Here is a 25,189-nt window from a genome sequence, read left to right on the forward strand (position 1 = left end):
AGTTCTAATCACATGAGAAAGATATATAATGCAATAATACAAGCTATCTTCTGAAATCAAGACTTTCCAAATAGTTAGAATTCTGCGTACCCTTTTTATTTTCTCTCTCTATTCCTTTACTAGTCGAAACCTCGTAAACGACAAGGAGGAAAATAATAATGACATCATGAGAAAAATAAACCAAGAACATTTTCTTCTCTCTCCTTTTTTTTTTTTTTCGTTTGCTTCCTTAACCTCATAAACCGAGTACTCAGTCATGCTGAAGAAAAAAACAAAGTATCATCCTGGAAGAGAATGACAATCTGAATTAATGGACAGAAACCTCTGCATCCCCCATCCCGTTGGTTTAGGGAGGACAGAAGGGCCTGCCGAGGCGAGCCCGGTGGCTCGGGACGGTGAAGTGCCTTATCCTCCCTTCCTGCTCCGTCAGGTAGCCCTCGCAGAGCAGACCCTTAGAGAACTTATCCTCCACAACCCTGTCCACATCGTGAACAAACACGTCCGTCTCCCCGGTCTCCCGGTTCCTCGCCATCAGCCCCGCCGTGTATATCGCAGTCATCCTCCCGGGGGCTTCGTCATGGTACCCCGTGGGAGCATCCACCATGATCAGGTCCCACTCCACGTCGTACACCTCATTCGGGAACCCCTTGTGGGCGAGTTCGCACTTGGAGAACCTCGGGTCAGTGACGGTCCTGCAGTCCTCTCTATCAGCGGCCTTCAGCAGCTTGTCGGCCTGGTGGACCCTGGTGTCGTAGGCCACGTGGAAGGCCTCCAGGTGCGGGTGCTTCTCAGTGATCTGCTCAATCCAGGCCCGGTCCTCCTCAAGGAACACAGTACGGCCACCGTGGTTGAGGGCAGCCCACATTAGGCTGTCGCGGCCGAGACCAAATACGAGAAAGTTGCAGGGGCTCTTCCTCTGGAGGACCCTGAGGGAGACCGAGATCTCCGGGAACGTCTGCTGCGGAGTGATGTTCGTGGTCACGTAGTGGACCAGGGCATTGGCGAGGGACGGCGGGGTCTTGGTGCAGGTGGGCTCCGCAGTAAGAGTGGGGCAAGCAAGGTTCTGTCCATCGGAGGATGACTCCGATGGGCCATTGCTCGACGCGTTTGAGACGAGGGAAGGGACCGAGACTTGCTGGGAATTGGAAGGGAAGCTAGTCCGGATGATGAGGAGGAGGAGGAAGAGGAAGAGGCAGCTGAGGAGGATCACCTTTGTGTTCACCGGGAATTGAGTCCTAGGACCCATTCTTTTTCCCGATTCAAAATTCGGGCAGATGATATGTATTGGTAATTTCTTGTGTTGCTTAAGTACTTCGGATGAGGACGAGGAGGAGGAGGAGGAGGAGAGGATGTGTTCTTCTTCTTCTTCTTCTTCTTCGAGGTTCTGTTTTTCTCAGCATAAGAGAGAAACAGAACTGTTTTCCCCTGTTCTCCTAAAACAGAGACTAATAAGGAGACGGGCAATTGAGTTTGCTGATGAGTGGGAGAAGGGAGATTTTCAGGTGGGATCGGGACTACAGTAACAGAGGTGAGGTCCAGCATCACATCTCTACATCATCCAACTCATGGGGATTGGGTGAGGCCCACCCAAACATTTTGACCAATGAGATTCAGACAGCAAAATGAGTAGGGGAGGAGCTTATGGGTTGATTGAATTTGTTGCTCTTAGGAAGGAAGCAAAGGCTAGGGGGATTGACATTGACAGAGAAGCTACTGTGGTTTTTGGTGAGAAGGTTGGTGGATCTGTCGTTGTTGAAATCCCTCTGTTCATATTTGTTAATTATTATGATCGTCATATTTTATAGATATAACGTGGGACGTTTGATGGAGTTGGAGGAGTTGATGTTATTTAACTTGGGCTGGTTCAATGATAGGATGGCTCTATCATTTTTTTTTTTTATTTTTTTAAAGTTCTAGAACTTGAAAATTTGAAATAGCAAAGAAATGGAGTGGTTATGGCATGATTTAATAATAACAGAAAAACAAATTCAACGCACAGAAAGAAGGGTTTCTTTTCTTTCTTTTTATTCTTTTCCTTAATGAAATTACAGGTATCTACTAATCCTGTAAGGCTATATGTTTCATCTTGAACACGATATACTTTCAGTGAATTTCAGAGTAATGGAACACATCCTTATACTTGAATAAGGGTCCTTTTGACTCCGTAAACATGCGGCTCACGCCTCACTTTCTTTCTAAAGAAATAAAATTATATATATATATATATATATGTATATGTATGTATCGGTAAATCATTATGCATATTAAATTTGTTCAAGTTTGGTTTTTCCACATTAAGCTGGCATAGTAAATATATTCACTCAATGTTCAATTCATGCCAAAGTAATAAGCCATATATATATACACATACAAATATGGTACGAAGAGGGCCACCTCAGTCATCTATATATTCCGTTGCTTGTATAGTTTACTGCATTATCTATACATTGGCTTTTACTCTCTGTAAATACCTTTTTCGGTCAAACAAAGAGATTCATGCATGAGTGCCACGTGGATAAAAAACCCCAAAAATTCAGAAGAGAACCAATCAGCATGAGCACGGTCCCGCACAAATATATAATTTGTCATTAATCAAATAGAAAATTTGAGCTCCGTAAGATCACATGACATGAGAAAGTTCCGATAACATAAGAAGACAGCCTTAAATTGTTGATGAGAAGAGAAAAAGCAAGGCAGTCTTCATCGATTTGTCAAATATTCAAAATATCATTAGTCATGTCAAGTTCCACTTTAATGTTTCGCCTTATAATATGGTACCTGAATTTCTTCAAATGGTAGTGGAGCCGCATGACATATTTGCCTCTTCAGGAGAATCTATTCATTGCCAAGAAAACTGGCTGTGCCTCGCCCTTTGGCATGCTTTGAGACCTATTAAATCTGCACGGGCAGGTCACTTCGCATCAGTCATCAAGTATATATTCGTCAGTAATTCCGGAGGTAAGTAAAGAATTTCAACAAGCCATTGAACCTTATCTGCATGACTCTGAAAACTTGGTCTTTCAAGGAATGATGTCGACAAGGGTCGATGCACCCGAACCATTTATTATGAGGTGGGGACAGCGTATGTCTGGAACAAGTAAGAGAGTATCTTCTTGTAGTCACCGGTACGAGTTCCAGTATTCGGATCAACAATGAACGGAACCTGTAACATATACAAAAATTTTAGTTCATTTTTTGATGTTGTGAAATCCGACAGTTCTTGGAATAAGCTTTAGTGGGCAATTCTGACGCGAGAAGGGATGGAAGGTGCGACAATAGTAAGTAAAAGCCAAACCTCTTTGGATCCTGACATATCAACAAGCAACTTTTCCCGTGGAGACCCTTCTCCAACATTCTGCAGTATATAAGGAATCTCCAACTCGCAGAGTGCTTCACGAACAATTCGAGCATACTGAAACAAGCTACCAAGAGAAAGTGAGAATTGGAAAACATTTGATCAACTTGAGGCTAAGGAAACTAGGTAGTATCTTATGATATACTGCAGGAAGGAAAACATCTCAAAACCGACACATATGAACTGCGACAAGCAAAACTTCATGGAAAAACACAGGAATAGAATGGCATTTTCTGTGACAATCGTAGGCATAAGTTCCATCTCATGAATGACCCATGGTAACAAAATAGAATTTCCCTCCTTAAAGATCAGTAGTAAAAAGACTTCTGCAGTAAACTCATCTTACCGGATTGTTTTCATATGAAAATAACTCCAGCTTTTCTGGTGGGGGATCTTGTTTTGCCTTTTCCCATAACGCCATCCCTCTTCCAGCCCGAAGAACTGTTGGCATCCATCCTGTGACCAATGTGCTGAACCATTTATGGAATAGATGTTTCAGTAACATATATGAACACAGTTGGTTTCCAGTTAGACTGGAAATCCTTGTTCCACCAGTAAATTCAGTATCAACCCTCTTGAACATGTTATTACTGCGATAATTTAATCATAATTGAATGATGTAGAGTATCCACATGACAGAGACTGAAAATATATTAATATGTAAATATATGTGTGTGTGTGTGTGTGTCAATGAGACATTCTATTGACTGCCTCTAAAATCTCATTTATATACCAAAAATACTTCATATTAACTAGTAGCCCCCCAGAGATTACAATACCTCTCCAAAAGTCCACTTGAGGGGCTTCTCCCTTTACCATATTTCTCAAACAGGTACTTGACAATGTCACCTGCACAAACAATATAAGAAGCAAATATCATATAATCTGGTTTTGTACAAGCAAAAAGATCATGTATTCTCAACTTGGGATTGCTGATGCACCCATCAAGCACCAGAAACCCAATATCATAGTATTTCAAATAAATATTAAAATCTTGAAGTTCTCGCTGAACATATAGTTGATGGGTTCACAAGGTAAAAAGAATTACTAGTGTGGTGCTTGATTATTACGAAACATTTTTTTGGTGGAAAAACAAGAAAAAAAGTTGGCACCCTCAACTGTCATGCTAATGATATTTTCTAGACAAAGGATAAAATTATTTGTATGGACATTACAGCAATCAAGAAGGTGTAAGCCATTCTGAAACAAGATATACTGCTTACCGCTTTCGTACATTGAAATACCAGCGTTTGGGTCAATCATGAATGGAAACCTGCAAAAGATATCGTGTACTTTTAGAGAAACTTGGCAAAATGGAGGGATATTTTTGAAGGAAATAATTGTGCAGTATAACAAGAAAGAGTACGAACTGCTCTTTGCCACCAAGCTCTCTAACCATTGCTCTGTGCCTTGCTGAGCCTTTTGGGCAAGGATAGATCTGCACTTTCACAGGAGTGCATCAGTATGCAAGATGCCCCCCCAGAAAAATATGGAATTTTTTTTTCGGTAGAGCAAAATATGAATTTTTAATTCCATCAAATATTTTCTATACTGGAAAGCACTGATATGCACAGCATATCAGTTAGTATATGTTTTATTGCATAATTGGAAAAATATTTGAGAACATAGAGATTGAGAGAGAGAATCGTTTGTCGAATCAGCCACACACCTCTATTTATATACTTCACTGAGTTAATTACACAAAGAATAGAAAGTAAAGACTATTTACATTTAAGTCCCTAATCTATTAACTTCCATATATTTAACAATATTATTGGTCCTACTGTGAGTACAATTATGTAAGCTCAAATCGAATAGCGAGGACTACAAGTATGAAAGTATGAGTGTGGGTAATTTCAAATCATTTGAAGTGTTAGTCAATACAAAATTCATATAGGAAATTCTTTATGTGGAGTCTCGACTCAAGCTATTTTCATCCTTTTAGATCCCATTCAACAAGTACATAAATGATAAAAACAAGTCAGTGTATCTCTTGCTGACCTCAACAGAAAGATCTAGCTCTGTCATAGCTTCACGAACCCTCCTACAGAAGGGACATGCCTCTGTTGAAAAACAAGATTACAAATCATGAGATATTTGATCATTTAATACGGTCGAGATCATACATATTAGAGGCTCACCGAATTCAAAGATCTGCAAATGCATCAGAGGGCCAGAGATGGTGGCTTCTTGGTTTTGCTCAGAAGCTAAAACTGATCGTGATCCCCATGGCAGTCTTGCCAAGGTAGACAAGGAAGAGGTTGCCACCTACTATCAATTATCATTTGATGGAAACATTTGCACAAGGTCAGGTATGTAACTTTTTTGGGAAGATTAACAGAAGATGAGACAGCCTCCTTGGACAGATCAAGTTATCAACGAAACAATTATGAATATCAAGTACTTCAGTTCCCTAACAATACAGAACAATGATCGAACCAATGCATACGAATAGACAAATAACACTCATCAGTGAAGCAGGATAAACCCTCTCTTGGAGACTTGGCAAAACCAGCCATCGAACAATGATACTATATTTGCTTCACAACCCGAACCATGGAGATGGCAATGGAGCACAGGCTTAAGCAAGACAGAGAATATGTTCATTCAAACTTATGCAGTGGAGATATCAAGAGGGGTCACACCTCAAGAGCTTCATTCCGGTCCCGAGAAGGATCCCCGCCCTGCAAAACATGATGAAGGCACAATCTGATTACTGGAAAGGAAGTATATAAGTGTCCTTAACAGCAGCAACAGATCCGCAGCTTCAACAATTCCTACAGCGCGAACGGTGAAACAGGCGCAAGAGCAAAAGCAGCGAGCTTTGAAGCAGAAAAAGGACGCACGGAGAAGAGCCTGAGCAGAGGACAGAGGACGGACAAGAAGCTGGTGGAGGGAGAGGGACCGTCCGCGCTCTCAGAACGCCGTTTGGGCAGTTGCTGATCAGGTCCAGCAGATTTCGCTCGAAATCTTCTGGGGTTCCCAAGACGCGGCCGTCCATTGCCAGAGAAAGGGGAGAAATTTGATGGGCGCGGAAGAGAGCTCCAGTCGAATTCCGGCCGGAGAGGCGGATGAGAGAGGCGGGGAAGAGATACGGAGGATGCGACAGAAATGGAAGCCATTGACGGGGGCTCTGACTGAGGTTCTGAACGCCGGTTTTGGCCAGAAGATATTTTATACGGTGGGAGCTCGCCGGTTGTATTTTCCCGCGAATATTACCGGCCCATGAAAGCCCAGATATATCGATGCGTCTTTTTTCGATGAACTTAAAAGAACGAGAATTGAAGGTATAATCCTCCCAACAATGGCACTTCCGGTCTCGAAGTTTAATGATATCGAAGAAGCTGCCTCCCGACCGAATCCGAGAACTGTGGAATATCATTGCAGCAATGCCATCCCGAATGACTCACGATGCCACCTCTCACAGCTCACCTTTGCCTTCGACGTAGCCATCCTGTATGACAGTAACAAGCTCCTCGATATCGCCTATAGGTGGCTCGCAACGATTGCATAGGATCTCTCGTTCAGATCTGGACTGGTAACTGTAAAACAAGACTTCCTCCGAGGGGAAGGCTAAGCTGCCAGCCGTATTATTCAGTGTGGCAAAACGTTGAAGCTGCCAAACATACGAGGACGTTACCTGCACTGGGATTAGATTGGATTGCTTATCTTGTCAGGAGGACTGGTTGGGACGGTGGAAGGGCTTGGCTCGGGGTAATGGAGGCTGAATGTAGACTGCAGGAACTGGAACTCGAGAACCGGTCTATCTGACCTGACAGAATGTTACCTTCGATTAATTGCTGATGTTCCATTTGCACTTGTAATAGCTCAGGAGATTTCGAGCCCGAGGTAGATAGTAGTGCAATGGTACATCCCCCTTCCCTCGATTACTTCATTGCTTTCCCTTTCCCGCGGTTTTACAAAGACTGCTTTTTCCCCCCAAACATAGCATAATGTCACCGCAAATTCACACACTTACATAAAAACCGTTCGAATTTCTACCCATGATAGGGTTTATGGCATTCTCATTCGGGCAAAACCAAGGTACATCTTCACAAAACCAGCAAACCAAGACAATCATGCCCATGAAACAAACAGACCATCATTTTATTCCACGACAAATTACAGAATGAAGAGAAACTTCAAGCTACACTTGGGTTCATCTCGAATGGACTCCCAACTCTACATCATCCTCCAAAATGGCAAAATCCGCTTCCTCTTCCCTAGTCCAACTGTTCCATAGGGACAAGGAAAGTGAAAGAGAGACGACATGACATGAAGACAGTTAATTGAAACGTAACTAACTAATTCCCCGAGAGCCTGCAGAATCCAAGGACAGAAAGACTGTTGTTTCAGTCTCGCACACAATTAGTCCATATTTCTACTTTTAAGTACTGGTACCGAAAATTATGATGGGGCTCCAAGGTAAGAGGCGAGCCGCAGTATGTCGCTGAATATCCCGCCAGCAGTGACTTGGGCACCGGCACCGGGCCCACGTACTATTAAGGGCTGCTCCTTGTACCTCTTGGTGGTGAAAGCGATTATATTATCGGAGCCCGAGAGCTGTGCGAAAGGGTGATCTTTACTGTACTTCTGCATCTCCACGACTCCTCTGCGATTCGCCACATCAACCACCCCAACATATCTCAATACCTGCACCGCGTACAACAATATTTATTGTCAGCAGATCATTGAAGAAAGGTATTGAAGATTCTTTTGGAAATCTTGCAGTTCACGTGAACCAGGATACATTTGATTCTCAAGCTTAAAATCATTCGGCTTTTTCTATGTGTAGATAGATAGATGTCAAATAAATCGATTCTTACTTGGCCCGCATCCTCAGCTTCCTGTAGTTTAGCAGTCATTTCTTTGTCAAACTGGGGTAGCTTCTGCATGAACTCCTCAGCAGATGCGCATGTCTACAGAAAAAAAGTATCAGTATCGGCAAACCCATATGAATCAGGGGAGAAAAGATCATATGATAATAAACGTTATATATATGTATATATCAGCAATGTCCAATAACTTATACTTACTCTAAGTCGCTCGGGAACAAGGCTCTCGACAGGGATGTTGGCGAGTTCCAGCTTCAAACCACATTCTCTGGCAAGTATAATCACCTAAAATAACATAACGCCACAGATACTGCTCAATTAGCTACAGCCTACGATTGTAAATCGATGCAGATTCAAAGAGTGGTCGATAGATCTAACTGAAAACTCGGGAATTGGAGGTCAAGTTGATATTTTTCTCACATGGAACCCAAAACGAATACACTACTTATTTAAAATGTTAAAAATTTAAAAAAAAAAAAAAAGAGGAGGAGGATACCACACCAATTTCAGCACCCTTTCATGTCTTAACTAACAGCTCATCATGCAGCTCTAACTGGAAAGGCAAAAAGATGATTTCCTTGCAAATTATTTCATAATCCAAAAGCTCTTACCAGCAATAACACCCTTTGCCATTTATTTATCACTCACCGATGAAGAGAATGCGATACCATGAATAAGTTATACATGTAATACTCATGCAGTACTTGTATTCCATTAGGACTATAATAGTTCAGATAAGAATAGAGCTTTGTTTAATTATATCAATACCTTCCTGGCAACATCAGTTCCAGACAAGTCATCTCTAGGATCTGGCTCTGTGTATCCCGCCTCCTTTGCCTCTGCAACCACCTCGCTAAAAGGCCTCTTCCCGACAAAGTTGTTGAATATATAGCTTAGCGTGCCACTACAGTATCAAACATAAAATTTGGACTCATTGTTAGCAAAAACATCAGTGCGCTTACTATACATATTTGATATTTTGTTGCTCTTGCTTTCAGTTCCAATATGCAGGGTGAGGGGACAGAAAAGGAAGAGAGAAACAGTTCTTTGAGATGAGAAGATTACCTGAATATGCCTTCAATCTTAAGAATCTTGTCCCCAGTCTCAAGGAGACCTCGCAAGGTACTAATAATTGGGAGACCAGCTCCAACAGTAGCCTCATAGAAGTAATGCGTATAGGATTGCCGTTGTAGAGCTCTCAACTTCAAGTACTGGTCATGGCAGAATTACCATAACAAATTCTTATTACAGTGACTCGGTGTGAAGATAAAAACAGGAGAAAAACCCTCCAGGCTGAATAAATAGTCCCAAAAATGAATTTTTCTTTATAATTTCAAGAATCTTACTTGGTCAAGTGGACCAGAATTTGCTCTTTTGTTGGGAGTAATCACATGAATTCCCTTCCGCAACCAATCATAGTAATGACTGGCAACAGTGGAGTCTGCTGTACAATCTACCAGGACAGTATTAGGAATGAAGTCATTCCCCCGCACATGTTGAACAAACTTGTCCAAGTCACCCGCTTCTCCTTTCTCAGATAAGAGTTCTCTCCAATTGGATAAGTCTAAGCCCCTGCAAGCAGAGAATGTAGGCTGAAACAGTCATATGAGAACGAAAAAAGGAGGAAATAATTTTTTTGTTGGATTAAAAAAAAAAAGACATCAGAACATGATTTCTTTCGAATTGAAGCAATTCTAGCAACTTACACATCACTAAGAAGCATTCTCCTCGAGCCAGTGATTCCCATAACACGCAAATCAATGTTAAATTCTTCCTTCAGAACTGCCGCCTGCCAAACAGTTTTTGCAATTTGTTTAGCTTCAAGACAGAATAAAAGGAAAGGTCGAGATAATAAGTGCAGATGAGAGTGACGATGACACAAAAGGAAAAAGCAACCAAGAAAGAAACCTTATTGGATCTCCAATAGCAAAAATAAACAAATGAATTCATTTAGATGGCACACCTGATCTCTTAGCTGCTCGAGCAATGTGCTACCAATCAATCCAGGACCAATTATACCCATAGCAATTGTGGTCCGTGAAAGATAAAACCTTGAGTGGACAGCTCTTAAAGCTCTAATACAATCCTCCCGCTTGACGACTACGGTGATATTATACTCAGAACAACCTTGAGCTATTGCACGAACATTAATGTTGGCCTGTAATTGAATTAATATGACTTGTAACCCTTAAAAGCTAACAAAACTTAAATATTGCCGCAATAAAAACAGAAAAGGACATGTATTTCCCCTGACCTTTGCTAGTGCATTAAAAAGAGTGGCACTGACGCCAGGTGTGCTAGCCATTTTCTGGCCAACTGCTGCCAATATACTACAGTTTGGAATCACGGCAACCTGCAAAATGATTGATGAAAATCAGATGGCCAGTAAAGTGTTACCTAAATTTGATGACATTTATGACACCAAGCACTAAAAGCTTTACAGTTATTGCTTGACAAATTTATTTTATCAAAACAACGCAGGTAGGACCCCCAAAAGAACTTGATTCAATGCACACAAGTTGACCATGGAAAATTTTCTAATCCACCTCTGCCTCAGATGTAAAAATCAATTTCAAAGATGGCTTCATTGGAAATTTGATTCCTTTTAAGGAGGAAGTGATAAGATGAATTTCATATTTACTGCAGTACAAAGTTATATGCAAAATGCGGCGCATTCAAGCAAGTCGCTGCCTCAACATTTTGCTGTATAGTATAAGTACTTACACGCTCAGAAAAGCAGCCAAAACCATTCAATAAGCAAATGCCTGAATTGACTCAATATGATAGCATTGTTACTGTAATCACCTGAGAGAGACGTCCAGCACCCAGAGCCTGACTAAATCTAGCCGTCAGAGCCTCAGCAACTGCTTTTACTTCCTTTTCAGGCACAGCAAAGCAAACAGAATGCTCGCTGCTAGCCTACACCACACCAAATTCCCTCAATCATCATACAGGTATTTGATATGACATATCATTTAAAGAAAAGAAAAGTACAGTAAAATAGAAGATGAAAATACCTGAGATATCATAATTACGTTAGCCCCAACATCCTTCACTGCACCAAATATAGCACTCGCAGTACCGGGAACACCAGCCATCCCAGTTCTAATAATGCAAAAGAACAAATAAGTAAAAGTTACACGCCAAATGCGGACAATGATACCAAATAAAATGACCGGCAACAATAACAAGAATAAACAGTGGGCTCACCCCTCAACATTTACAAGAGCCAGATTGTCTATTGTGGCGAATCCCTTTACATATGACTCCAACTTTGGTGTTTCCTCATCTTCAAGAGCCCTAGGATGACAAATCTTTGTTCCAGGAGCAGAGAGATTGAAAATATTTCTTATAAGTATGGGAATGTTATATCGCATCACAGGGATGATGGTTCGAGGATGTAAGACGTTGGCCCCAAAATATGACTGCAAACATAAGGTAATCGATGTTATGATAACAACATTTACTAGTGTTTTCAACAGTGACTCTGAAAAATATAAACATATTTACCATTTCCCAAGCCTCTTGATAAGATAGTGTCTCTAGAATCACCGCCTCACCAACTGCAGAAGTAGACGTAATACTCCACACCATCAAATACTAGCCAACAAATCCAATATTGCAATGAAATTTCACATAAATAATTATGAACCTCAAAGTAGATCGATTTCAACAAACCGAAAATTATTTGTAACAATTATTTTACTGTGTTAAAGAGAATATTGTTGTACACGCAGCCTGGTTTAATTGTAGCAAATGTCCAAGATTAACATTTATTTCAGCTAAATAAAAATAGTGTCAAACCTTTTCTCGGGTCAGCACTGTAGACACCATCTACATCAGTCCATATTGTGACCTGACGAGCTTTGAGAAGGGCACCCATGATGGCAGCAGAGAAATCGCTCCCATCTCTCTTCAAAGTAGTGGGAATATTTTGAGGTGTGCTAGCAATAAATCCGGTGGCAATTATCGTCCTAGCTGGATTCCTGGAGTACCATTTATCCAGTCTCTTTTCAGACTCGGTGAAATCGGGATCAGCTTGATTAGAATTAGTTGGATTCACGATCAAGACTTCCCTTGTGTCCATCCACTTGCAGTCCTCGCCACTCTTCCTAATGACAGAGGACAACATCTGAGCTGACCAGAGCTCCCCATGTCCAACAACAAAATCTGTAAAGGATTCCGTGGCATGCCCAGCAATATATATTGCCCGAAGCATCGCTTTAAGGTTACTGATGTCGTTGTCCAAGCGTGACAGGAAACTCGAAAGATCAGAGCCCTCCAGCAAATCGAGCGCAGTGGATCTATGCTTTTCGAGGACATTATCCAAAGCAAAAACATAAGAATCATCTCGCGCTTGTGCCTTGTGAATGAGGTCGTACATCATATCAGTGACCTTAGACATTGCAGAGACAACTACTAATTTTCGTTCCGAGTCATCCTTTATAACTATGTTGGCGCAATTCTTGATTCTCTGCGAGTTCCCCACGCAGGTTCCACCAAACTTATGGACAGACCAGGTCTCGCCCTTAGGAAGCTCAGCATCATCGAGCGACACTTCGACTGAAACATCTGCACAATAATCCCTAGTCGATAACTCGATCACAATAACTCAACTTTGACAACCACATCTTACGATCTGTTGCATTAAATCAACACGAACATAGTAATCAAACCTGCTACTGAAGCATGGGCAGTTTTCGACAGCTCATTTCTCCCCAATTGCGACACAACAGCCACTCTGGAGAACGAAAACATCGAATAGCAGACACAATCAGTGAATGCTTTCTCTCTGCTCTTTGCTGAATGGAGACTCCAGATAGAGGAGGAAGCGAAGAGCTTACCTGGGATGGGAGGAGCGCAGGAGGAGAGGAAGGAGGGAGCGGGAAGGGGTGGGGAAGACGGAGATCTTCCTGCCGAGCTTACTAGCGACGGCTGCGCCGGCTTCGGGGAGCAATGCCTTGGGGGAGCAGGAACGGCACTGAATCGAACCAGAGAGCGACGCCATAGCCACTGCTAAGTCTCTCTCTCTCTCTCTCTCGGTTGTCACGGGCAGCGGAACACTGGAGGAGGACGTTGGTTCGTCGGCGGCTAGTGCTACTGCCTCCGCCGCCGCGGCGCCGCCACAACTCCTACGACCAGCAGCAGCAGCAGCAGCACCCAGCAATGATATTCCAGCGAGCAAATGCGGGCGTGGGGAGCACTACAAATGAGCGGGGTGGATTGCGATCAGGTACGGCCAATATCAAGTGTCTCAGTGCTGCTGCCGGGATTTCAACTGACAATTTGAGGCTTGCTTCGTTAAATAATATTTCAGAAATTTGAACTAGATTAATTGACGAACAAAATTAAGCTAGAGGCCCGTTGATTGGTTCTTCCATTGGGGCTTACGGTGGTTCTGAGCACAGAGGATTTAGTCCTCCAATGACTCATCGACGTACGACAGACAGGACCCTGAAAAATCAACCACATCAATGGCCATAATGTAATGATATATATCGGACCATGGTTTTGCTAGGGAAATTTCACCGATGGATAATTGATGTGGACTCGATATTTGATTTTTGATTTTAATAGAATAATAAATATATGTATGAAATAATATGTGCAACTAGCTGGTAGCATATAGCCTTGCATCTTGATTTAATAATATATATGTTTAAACATATTGTATGCAAGTGCAGATTTGTCCTCGTTCGATTTGTCTCACATGGAGAGAGCCAAGGGGTGAGCCACTTCTATGGAGTATTAATGGGCTTGAGAAGGTGGGATGTCCAAACTCCACTGAGCTGATGCATTTTCTCGGAAAGTGGGGGGCAAACGGGTTATTTTGGCACTCTCATTCCTCTTGATCCATCTCATCTTATTCAAGATTATCGTAAAAAGTAAAAGATTATAAGGAAATGATTGAAAGAGTTTTACTTTTATATCTTAGTGGATCGGCTTGATTCGAATATGAATTAGTCAATATCGAATATCGGATGGTGTACGCCTGAAAAATTAAAAAGAGAGAGGGAGTGAGTAAGAGGAAAGAAAGGAAAAAGGATGAAGATTGAGAGAATTATGGGAGAGGGAAAAGGTTGGTTGTTAAATTGAGGGTTAAGTATACTTTCGAAATAATTTTGTTTATAACTGACATTAATTTTGTTAACTTTTCTATTCGTGATTTTTTTTTAAAAAAAAAAATTATGCATATAAAAGTTAATAGTAAAGAATAAAAACAACAAAACAATAATTAAAAGAAGAATGAAATGACAAATAGAAAGAATGTAATTTGGTGTCCGATTGGAGTCCACTACTAGTCACATCGCGTCGATCGCCAGTGAGCTCAGTAATGGTTGCGGACCTCATTTGAGGTTTGATTATTGTGACTCGCTACGTCTCCACTCTCTACTTTCATTTTAGGGAAAGCGTAGAAATATAAGCCCACATCAACTATTTCTATTCCTTATAATAGTGTAGATAAAAGTCGAAGAAAGTTGCACCACCCTTGCCCACATCGTAAAATCCTCAATTTCTTAACAGTCGAAAGGAATTCCTTTGGATATGAAATAACTTTTTCACCTTTTTTTTTTATGTTTAATGTAGATTCCCTGCACCCTATCCCAAAATAATCTCTCTCATTTTCCGTGTCTACCCATCAGCCAAAAAGCCAATATCAGTACAAATATCCCGGGCATAACCCACACAAGATCCGCCAAAAAGCAAAGTTAGACACTCAAAAGGAGGCGAGTCAAGGAGAGCTTATTTGATAATTATACGTTATTACGTGACGTAAAAAAATATCAATTAAATTGTAATAAATTAAATAATAAGTGTTAATCACTTTATTAATTAAGATAATTTTTTTTAATTGAAGTAATCTTATTAGTTCTTCATCACCACATCATTATAAAGTGGAATCATTTAAAATTATTTCCGAGTCAAGATACATATTATGCCTTGGGAAAAGAAAAATTCATTTCTAAGCAAGATGGCTAATTAAGTAGTCCGTGAAAATGTTGGATTCCATCTTTAGAATGTTTGAAACGTGATAATTTAAATTCACTTCAAGTGTATAAGAGATGAAAATGACATTGTGTTTGTCCTAAAGTATGATGCTAGCAAACGAAAGCGTATTCAACTTCCTTTACCTTGTAGTGCCAAATCTATTATTAGTAGCTTGCTTTTTGTTTTTTCTCATATATATTAGAAGATTAGGTTATTGGACTCGTGCGTTGCACGAATTTTGTACAAAAAAATTTTATGACGATATGCTAAAATATGAAAACAACATATAATTGACATGAATTCAAAAGCTTATATTAATATAAAATTCTTTTTATATTAATATTAAAATTATAACTTGATAAACTTCAAACCTTCATGAATAATTATTTGATAGCTCATAAGTTTATTCATGTAATATATTCAGACATAGATACTTTCAATATCAATGGAATTTCTAATAAATAACTTTTAAAGTTTTGAAAAGTCAAGATATTTAGCTTTATTTAGGGAAAGAATAATAATTATAAAATCTTTGAATTTTTAAACTTTCACCCTTTATTTGTACAAATATATACATATATTTTTTTTACATATATATTACTTCTTTGTGGCCTAATTATCTTTGATGTGAGATTTACACAATTAGCGTAATTTTAAAAAATTATATGATGGAATGTGAGTTTATATAAATTTGAATACTTTAATTCTCGTCTCTTAACGCATAAGAAAACATATAGATATACACATGTTTAATTATCAACGAAATAGTTATTACCCAAGTCATAGTCATTTTTCAATTCCTTTTCTTCATTTGGAAAAAACTTAAGCTTTATATTTATAATAATAAATTAAGTTCGATTTTTACAAAATTATAATTAATTTCCGAATGCTTACATTATTATTCACTAATGAAATGGTAATAAGTGATCAAAATCTTTCTTTGAATATCTCTTTAAATATTTCCTTCATCTTGATATATCATTAATTATAATATAATTATTTTTAAAAAAATTTAGAGCATATTAAACCATAAGTTGGCAAAAAAAATTTTGTTCTATCTAATTATGGGGATAGTCCAGCTTATATATATTATCTTTATATATGTACTTATTTGGCCGTGATCGTTCTAATTTTTAGTTATTGTTACGATAAAAATCCATTTAAATACTATGAAGAGCTATATCATATTTTTAAATTTTAAATGAGGTTTCCTTTTTAATTTAATTTCTAATTTCTTGTGTCACTACACTCTAACATAAGCCCAAAATCTTATGCAACAACATAATAGATTCTAATCATTAATATGATTGATCTATATATTCCTAGAGTGCATCTGAAATAAGTAATTTTTCAAAATTCCCGTATTATAATTTCTATTTCATATAATTCCAATTTATAACAACAGCTTCCAAGGAGCAATTGTCATATCTTTTTTTCTATTCAATTTATGATTGATTTTTTTTTGGGCGAATACGATTGAAATTCTTTAACAAAATCTAATAAGTTCATAAAACTTTTAGATTTGGTTACATTATCCTACATTTAGGATTAATTTTTATAATATGATAGCGCATATATTTATTTATTGAAGAAGTTTTTAATGATATCAATATTCAAATGATAATTTACCAGAAACTTCAGTAAGGGGAATATTTTTTCCTTAAATATCTTCTAAAAAGAGAATCAAGAATTGTAAAGCAATCAACATCCAAATATTCGCAGAGTAGATAACCAAATATATAAAAGAGATTTACTTGCAATTTCACTATTGGAGACTTTTAGTGAATCAAAATGATTTCTACATATAGAGGCTTTAGTATTGTTAATCTCAATTTGCATATGCCCTAAACCTAGACATTAAGAGAAGCAACAACAAAAAATAGCGCGTAAGTTATCTTCATGTAGGATCATCTCAATCTAAATTCAGGAAATTTATATAAAACCTCAACTATTCAGGAAATTTATGGACAAAAGGGTAGGAAAATACTATTGAATGTGATGAGAGAAACTGTTGTGTGAACTTTCTCTAATAGCAAACTTCATCTTGAAGGAAGATGGACAAGTTACAATAAACCTGGGAAAGAATTTCAAAATTGATCATTAATTGTCTTGATTATTGAAGCATGCAAGTCAATATATTGTGTATACATATATATGAGGCTGTAGATATATAGAGATCATATGGTGACCGAGGTCACCTATATATAGGAAGATTTCAACAAATTGATTAGAAATGTTATCAATACTGATTATTGTATTGTTATTCTTTTACTCATCAGTTTTAGATGGTAATAAATTGGATATTAAACTTAGGTTTTAATTTCATTAATTGACTTTAGAATAAATTCCATATTGGAATAAATATGAAACTTAATTTTTCATCTTTTTTAAGTATCCAAGGAAATTATATATTCTCTTATTTCTAGTTTTTATTTTTAATATATTTTACTTTAGAATTAGTTTTTATGAAATTGATAGTGCAAATTACTAATCTAACCCGAGTTATCAAGTTTATATATATATATATATATGTATATGATTTCTCTTTATATGTTAATGACTGGAACTAGTGCTTATTATTATCATGATTTTCACTTCAGTGTTTCGTAGCTTACAAATTTAGGGTGGTGCTACCACGGTTGGATGTAAAAAATAATTACCATGGTTGTTTTCTTTTCAGTCGTTCAATTGGATTATGGTTGATCCAAGCGGTACATGTATCCGAATTCTTTTTACCGGAATATTCACCCCTCAATTTGCGACTTTCGATGTTTTCGACCACGCATTTTCTCGACGATAACCGGTCACGCTTGTGAACGGCTCGAATCATCTTTGATATTAAATCGGACGAAATCTACTAATTGAATCAAATAAATAACAATTTAATTTGTTAAAAAAGAAAAAAAATTATAAATTTAACCAAATTTTGATATTCTTCGTACATTCCCATCTCCTATTTCAATTGATAAAATCAAATCAATCCACCAATCCCTAAAATTCATTCGGCAATTCAATCCGGATTTTAGGGATTCGATTCTCGATTGAATTATAGGGATTGGAAGTAGAATTGAACAGTGAAAGCAGGCTCTAATTCTGCTGTTGGTAGACTTGCTCAAGGAACAAAGGTTCATGCCGAAGGTTTTCTGGAAAAATTCTTTACCTCCACCTTTGTGCTTTGCATCCACCAAGGTTTGTTCCACACCTCGTAATTCTTTTCCTCTCCTTTGTGCTTTGTATCCACCAAGCATGGGACGATCTTTGTTGATTTCATGAGCTGGGATGATATTGGTCTCCCAATCCAATCTGGATTTCAGGGATTAAATTGTCGGTTGATAATCTGGTACCGGATTGAATTGTCAATTGAATTTCAGAGATTGGTGGGTTGATTTAATTTTGTCGATTGAAATGGGGATGTGAACATACGAACATATCAATTTTTTAATTTATAAATTTGTTTTTTCTTTTCTTTTTTAATAAATTAAATTGTCATTTATTTGATTAAATCGGCAGATTTTGTTTGTTTAATATCGAACCAGATTCAAGCCGTTCACGGGTGTAACCGTGAATCATCGAGAAGATGCGTAGTCGAAAATATCGAAAGTCGAAGGTTTACGGGTGAATATTCAAGTAAAATGAATTTGGACACGTGTACGGCACTGAGCAATCGTAATCTAATCTAACGGCTTAAAAGAAAATAGCCACAGTGGTTTTTATTTTGCTGCCAACCTTGGTAGGATCTTCCACAAATTTAATGGTTTTATAATATCTGTTATTTATGTTGATTGCCTATCTTCAGATATACAAATAATAATAATAATAATAATAATAATGACGAAAAATCATGTCTAAATTGTGGTTGTCACCCAGCTCGCATTAATCAGGAGAGTAGGTAACAAGTGTAGTTGCAAGAGGTCGAGAACATATCTACCGCAACTAAAATGATTCTTGCAATTGTATATGACCTTATTGGATGTGCATCTCACATTGTATTTTCCCTTGTAGTTATCCTAGGAAATATGTTGTATGTATTTTTCTGTCTTTGTAATTTTCTCTCGGACATTTTATTCTTATATCTGTTTTTTCAATCAATGAACATTCATTGATTTCCGAGAAAATAAGAGTTCACTAACACTTTGGTCATCCAATTTTTTAATTGCCAGCACTTAACTACCTGAATTTTCAAAATCAAGAATTTGGTCCTTGAATTTTCAAAAACCATAACAAAATGGTCCTTTTAACCATTTTTTTGCCAACAGTTTGGTCCCTAAAAGTAAAAGGACAATTTTGTTATGATTTTTGAAAATTCAGGGACTAGATTCTTGATTTTGACAATTTAGGTGCTGACAATTGAAAAATTGGAGGATCAAAGTGTTAGTGGACTCAATAAAAAGGGAGAGTGAGTACCACAATCAAAGAGAGAAAATCATAAAATCTCCAATATCTATACTTTATGAAAAATACAAAGCTCTATTGTGTGTTTTTCCGTCGTCTCGTGCGTTTTCACATTTATTATTGCCTTTTCGTCAATGTTAAGTTATATTCAACTAAACAACGCCTCGTTGCAATCAAAAGATGCAGTTTTGAACTCTAGCTATTTATGAGACTATAGATGTGCCAATAATTTATATCTCATTGCAATTGAAAATGCATCCAATACCAAGTTACAAATTTAAGCTTAGAAAGAGTCACACGTTGGGTGTAACTATGAAATTTAGGTCCTGCTTTTCACCCTATATATCACTTTAGAAAAAATATCTGCACTGACATAGCAAGCTATAATGAATTGGCATCGCTGTTGTGGAGTGGTCCCTTTTTCTTTGAAATATTTTTGATGTTTTATTTTATTCTTACTCTAAGTTCAGTGAATGTAATTATGTTCAAAATATTAATTGAAAGTATATAACTAACTTCTTGCACATTATATAAGATTATAATCACATTAGATAATATAATTATAAACTTATAGAAAACACAAGCACGTGCATCGCACGTGCTGATATACTAGTAATGAATAAAAATTACCGCACCGGACAATAAAGCAAAATACAAAAACTTTAAGTAAAGTTCTTTTAGATTTGTGTAATTTACCCCAAAATATGTGTCCTTTTTTTATATTTAAGGATTTTACCAATAATTCAATTAATATACACTCAAGTAATTTACTTAAAATATGTCATTAACTCGAAATAAGTATAATTTACTTGATATTGCGATTCCTTAATTACAAATTGGCACAATTTATTTGATCATATGATGCTATTATTATTATTATTATTATTATTTGTTATAAGGGAAGCTCATGAACATACAATGAAAGAAAGTCTAACAACTAATAAAGAGACACGTGTGATCTCACAAAAGTATCGAATCTAGAATCTCTTAGTTATCAATTGAGTATGTGAAACTGCATTACGCCTCTTTTATGTACACCCTCTTTTGTGATGCTATATACAGACAATCCCGAGAAAATTGGGTTGAACTGACCAATGGGAGTTCAAATTATAATCTTTTCCATTATTAATTATTATTCCTTTTTTTTTGGATATTATATTAGTTATTAGTTCACAAGAACGGAGACGGTGGAAGCTCAGTCAAACAATGCCGACGTAAAATAAATGTGAAATGGAAAATCTCATAATCGACCGGCCGAATTGCTTACCCAGTCAAACTCTTCCGGCTAATTATTTCCTTACCTTACCGGTTAAGTTGAACATACAGCTCCGTATCCTCCGTAGCCCCACCATGAACGATCCTAAGTCAAATGATTCGTGTACCGGTAGATACAAAGCTTTCCATCTCCGGTCGACCAAGTTTTTTCCTTTTAGAGAGCTCGCGGGATCGACTGTTGTCGGGTTTATTTAAGGAGTTAGTCGATCGGACCAGTGAAGTATTACATTCGATGCGGGATCGGGGTAATGGCCACAGGAGGACGACCAGTTCCTTGGCATGGGCCGTTTCCAGTGGCATTATGTCCTTTATTTATCCAACTTGACAGATGACAACTTTGCCTTCTCTGCTGTAATGTTCCGAAAAACCGTTGGAAAGTTTCCAACCCTCTTTGACCGGTCACCATCACCCCCAAAGTTTTCACCAATGGATCCTTTGACTTTATCCTCCAATTGTCCTCCTTCTTAATCCGCCAATGGAACCATTCCTCTCTTGTTCCTAATTTTTTACGAATTTTACGAGACTGACAGGTGACTGACATCATTATATGTATGAATCCAAGAAGAGCAGGCAGCTTTGATTGAAGAATCAGCACATACTAATTCATATATAATATCTCTCTCTCGAAGATGATATATTTATTACTTCAAGAATGTTTACGGATCCTCTCCGTCATCTCTTTCATGTTCCTCTACTCCCGTCGGAGCCCGAGGAAGATTGTGTCAGTGGCCGTCGTGGCCCGGGACCCTCCTCCTCCTCCTCCTTCTTCTTCGGCGGGGTTTTCTCCTCGTTCTGGTGCCTTTTCGCCGTCCGGCAATAACGTGCAATATTTAGGAACTTCCAGGGCCTCCAGTACAGGCAGTGTGGAAGTGGTGATTGGTGAATTGAAGCGGCTCATTGTTGAACCGGCTGGGGGCTCGTTGTACCGCCGCGAAATAATGGTACTGGATTCCCGGCCGACGAGGAGAGCTGCTTCGCCAAGGTTGAGGAAAAGGCCGGCGGGGCTTGTTTTGCCCGACCACCGGCAGTCTATGGCGGAGTTTAGTGAAATGCGTCGTAACAAGGCAAGCAAGAATGAGGAGTTTGAGGCCCGGGGGAAGGATTACTTTTTGGCAAGCAAGAAAGGGAGGAGGGAGATCATGGAGGATGGCTATGGAGTAATTGAGGATATATCTGGAGATCCCAAGCAGGTCAGAGATATTACATTTGCATCTAATTTACAAATGTATTCTTTTCCTTCATTTTTCGAGTTTCCATGAGAAAAGATCGAGGCCGGAGCAGTCATTGTGCAGTCGCAAAAGCAAAATAAAAACTTCGACCACCAGGCTTAGAAAACCGTAGGTAGAACTCGATCAACCATTAAGCCAGTCATTTTCTGTTCTGCATACATAAGAAGAACGCGTTTTCGGGATTGCCATGGACACAAGGAGTGCTTAAAGTTACACGCTTTTTGTTGTTTCATCATGTCCCGCCTTGATGTGATAACAATATACATGCAGGCATTTTTCGCAGTGATCGATGGACATGGGGGCCGTGCAGCTGCTGATTATGTGGCTGAAAACTTAGGGAGCAACATCCTGAGAGCAATTGAATCTGCTGGAAAGGACGGTGCCAGTTCCTACGACTTAGAACAGGCCATTCGGGGAGGCTACTTGGACACAGACGAGGAGTTTCTCAGGAAGGTACACCTACGTATGTATTACTGTTGGAAGGTGGCTTAATATGATATTATGTTGGACAGTTTCAAAGATCAACAGGCATAAAATATGTTGTTTCCATTGACTTTCATGTAATTTTTTCCGCTATGGAACTGATTTTGACCAGTCGACATAGATGGATGATGAATTTCAAACTCATGAATATATTTTACTAAGAACGCCAATTTTGATTAAGCAAAGGACCTTGACTTCATTAATCGTGATCACAAGTAAAATCATGGCTGAAGCTTGTGTCACGAGTATTCTATATATCTTTGATTGCCCAGCTCCATTTGTTTTTGCATTTCACGCCGCCTTTTGAACAATATCTCATGAGATCATATAGAGAAATTACACTAAGAAGATCATGATGAGCCTTGGTAAATGTTAGAGTTTTTCGGACTCCTACAGGGAGTGATCGGTGGAGCTTGCACAGCCAGCGTGCTATTGAAGAACGGGGAGCTGCATGTTGCGAATGTAGGCGACTGTAGAGTAGTCTTGAGTAGGAATGGAGTTGCTGATGCATTGACTTCCGACCACCGTCCCAGCAGGGACGATGAACGCCTCCGTATCGAGAGCTCCGTAAGCATTCGCTTTAGTTACGGCAATAATGAATCAGAATTCTGGTTATTAGGTTGTTCGTTTTGCTTGAAGTATATATATGAGAGTTAGGCTTGGATTGCAGGGCGGATTCGTGCACTTGCGACATGGAGTATGGAGAGTGCAAGGCTCACTTGCCATTTCCAGAGCTATTGGAGACATCCACCTGAAAGAATGGATCATTTCCGAACCTGAGATTAGGATTCTCCCAATCACTTCCGACTGCGAGTTCCTGATTTTGGCCTCTGACGGACTTTGGGACAAGGTACTAAATGAATGTCTCCAGCAATTATCTTTTTCAGCAATTCTATTTCAATACACTTCTTTTAGGACCGAGCTGCAATCAACGAATGGGATCAATGTGGATGCAACACGTCCCTTGTCAAGAACTTGACTAACCATTTTACCAAACATTTTGCCAGGTAACAGGTCAAGAGGCAGTCGACGTGGTTTCACAAGAGAAGAGCTTGCAGGAGTCCTGCAAAAAGCTGGTGGACATGTCTTCATGCCGAGGGAACTTGGATGACATCACCGTGATGGTGATAAATCTTCAGAGTTTTGCCCAGGAAGCTAACTATTGATCACGAAACGTTAAGAATGGAACTATATACACACATGCACGTACAAAGTCACGGACATATATGCCAGTCTAAGACCCGCCCAACAGGCAAGAAACATGAGCCTACGATGTACATATGCTTGCACAGAATCACATCTTTTGATGCTGAAGTTATAAGACCGGTAGGCAATGGATGGACTAGAATAGAAGAAAGCAGGAGCTCTCAGTGAGCGAGCTTCCTGACGGAGAAGTTTCAGCGTAATCAAAATTTTCTTTTGCGGGTGCGAAAATTGTGTAATTAAATTCTGTAAGCTGTAGAGAAATTGATGTAGCAAGTGGCATAACCCCCCTCATTGGAATCAACGGATTCCAGCATCGATTCTCGACAGCGAGACTGCCATATCCCTTTATATTGCTTTTCTTGTCCCTTTATTAGGCTGATGACGGGCCCTTCTTGTAACCGAAAATTTTGTCTGCAGTATGCTCTTCTTTTGTAGGCCAGTTTATATGGCATCATTTCCCTATATTTCTTCATCTTAATTTCTTACAATACATTGTATAGTCTTTGCGTTACTAATGGAAAAAAGTTTTCTCCCTACCGTGCTTGGCTGTTTATGGACTAACCGTGGGTATGCTCATGCAATTTTCATTGAGAATGAATAATGAATGAATGAGGAGGTTCGATCGAGTTCCTTGTTTGAATGCTTGTATGGAATCACGACTTATCTGGTATATTTTTCATAATTATATTCTTCAAAATTGAACATTAACATTTTAGATAAGCGAGAATTTACTAGAAAAATGAACAGGTGACGGTTTTCCAAATAAATTGGACAGCTGGATGTTGCTCTATATATGCAAAATCCATTACCTTTTCTTCCTAGAGTACGCAAGAGGAGTTGAAAAAACTCCGGTTTTTTTGGTAACATTGCGATGGTCTGATAATTAGCTCTGATAAAATCTGAGGCTGTCGCGCTGTTTAAGAACCTTTCGTGATGCTGTGAAGAAGAAAAGATCAATTGGTGGAGTAGAGGCTACCTAGTGGGAGCAATGAAGTCACAACGATAAGAACATCGAATCAACAACTCTTGATTCCGGAGTGTTTGTCTTTTATATCGTTTGTGTAATGCACAAGGCCAAGATATGTAAGGAAAGCGTTGATTTTCAATGTTGTGTTTGGGAAATAAGAAGGAGAAGGGATAATAATCAGCATGGGAAGTTTATTGATATGAATCGAACCTGAGACCTCATCTCACATGGTTGAACATTGGCACTTTCTTTGAGAATGCGTATAAATAAATATGCACTTTCCGTCCATAAGTACTAATGTGAGCTTCCCTAGCATGAAAAACATGAGAGCTCCTCTGCCCTAAGCTTTGCGTGATATGTGAAGCTTCAGAGGCCATGGAATTCCAAGCTCTGACGCCCAATTGTCACTCACCTCAAACCTAACTCTATAGCAGCCCCTTTCCAAGAAATCCGGGAA

General features: G+C 38.8%; 4 protein-coding genes across 4 annotated transcripts; 1 reads left to right on the plus strand and 3 right to left on the minus strand.

Annotated features, from left to right (window-relative positions):
* Positions 1–22: 22 nt before the first annotated feature.
* LOC116203803 (glucuronoxylan 4-O-methyltransferase 3-like) lies at positions 23–2,039 on the minus strand. Its single transcript, XM_031535739.1, has one exon. The coding sequence runs from the start codon at positions 1,244–1,246 to the stop codon at positions 347–349; it is 900 nt and encodes a 299-aa protein (XP_031391599.1). The 5' UTR covers positions 1,247–2,039; the 3' UTR covers positions 23–346.
* A 515-nt stretch (positions 2,040–2,554) lies between these two features.
* On the minus strand, positions 2,555–6,743 carry LOC116203802. The gene is made up of 11 exons (XM_031535738.1): positions 6,202–6,743; positions 6,001–6,039; positions 5,497–5,623; positions 5,357–5,418; positions 4,726–4,793; positions 4,579–4,628; positions 4,135–4,204; positions 3,702–3,825; positions 3,296–3,412; positions 2,990–3,163; positions 2,555–2,898 (listed from the first exon to the last, which is right to left on the minus strand). The coding sequence occupies exons 1-10, from the start codon at positions 6,475–6,477 to the stop codon at positions 3,065–3,067; spliced, it is 1,032 nt and encodes a 343-aa protein (XP_031391598.1). The 5' UTR covers positions 6,478–6,743; the 3' UTR covers positions 2,555–2,898; positions 2,990–3,064.
* Positions 6,744–7,421: 678 nt separating this feature from the next.
* LOC116203799 (bifunctional aspartokinase/homoserine dehydrogenase 1, chloroplastic-like) lies at positions 7,422–13,473 on the minus strand. The gene is made up of 16 exons (XM_031535734.1): positions 13,035–13,473; positions 12,867–12,931; positions 11,995–12,762; positions 11,701–11,753; positions 11,401–11,615; positions 11,208–11,295; positions 10,996–11,109; positions 10,445–10,543; positions 10,154–10,348; positions 9,897–9,979; positions 9,537–9,762; positions 9,256–9,401; positions 8,959–9,094; positions 8,392–8,475; positions 8,182–8,274; positions 7,422–8,008 (listed from the first exon to the last, which is right to left on the minus strand). Exons 1-16 carry the CDS (start codon positions 13,196–13,198, stop codon positions 7,763–7,765), a joined length of 2,775 nt encoding a protein of 924 aa, XP_031391594.1. The 5' UTR covers positions 13,199–13,473; the 3' UTR covers positions 7,422–7,762.
* Positions 13,474–21,336: 7,863 nt separating this feature from the next.
* On the plus strand, positions 21,337–24,301 carry LOC116202958 (probable protein phosphatase 2C 2). Its single transcript, XM_031534596.1, has 5 exons — positions 21,337–22,037; positions 22,347–22,529; positions 22,956–23,126; positions 23,230–23,409; positions 23,567–24,301. The coding sequence occupies exons 1-5, from the start codon at positions 21,477–21,479 to the stop codon at positions 23,723–23,725; spliced, it is 1,254 nt and encodes a 417-aa protein (XP_031390456.1). The 5' UTR covers positions 21,337–21,476; the 3' UTR covers positions 23,726–24,301.
* The last annotated feature ends 888 nt before the right edge of the window (positions 24,302–25,189 follow it).

This window comes from Punica granatum, chromosome 4 (assembly GCF_007655135.1).
Source record: "Punica granatum isolate Tunisia-2019 chromosome 4, ASM765513v2, whole genome shotgun sequence".
Classification (NCBI taxonomy): Eukaryota; Viridiplantae; Streptophyta; class Magnoliopsida; order Myrtales; family Lythraceae; genus Punica; species Punica granatum.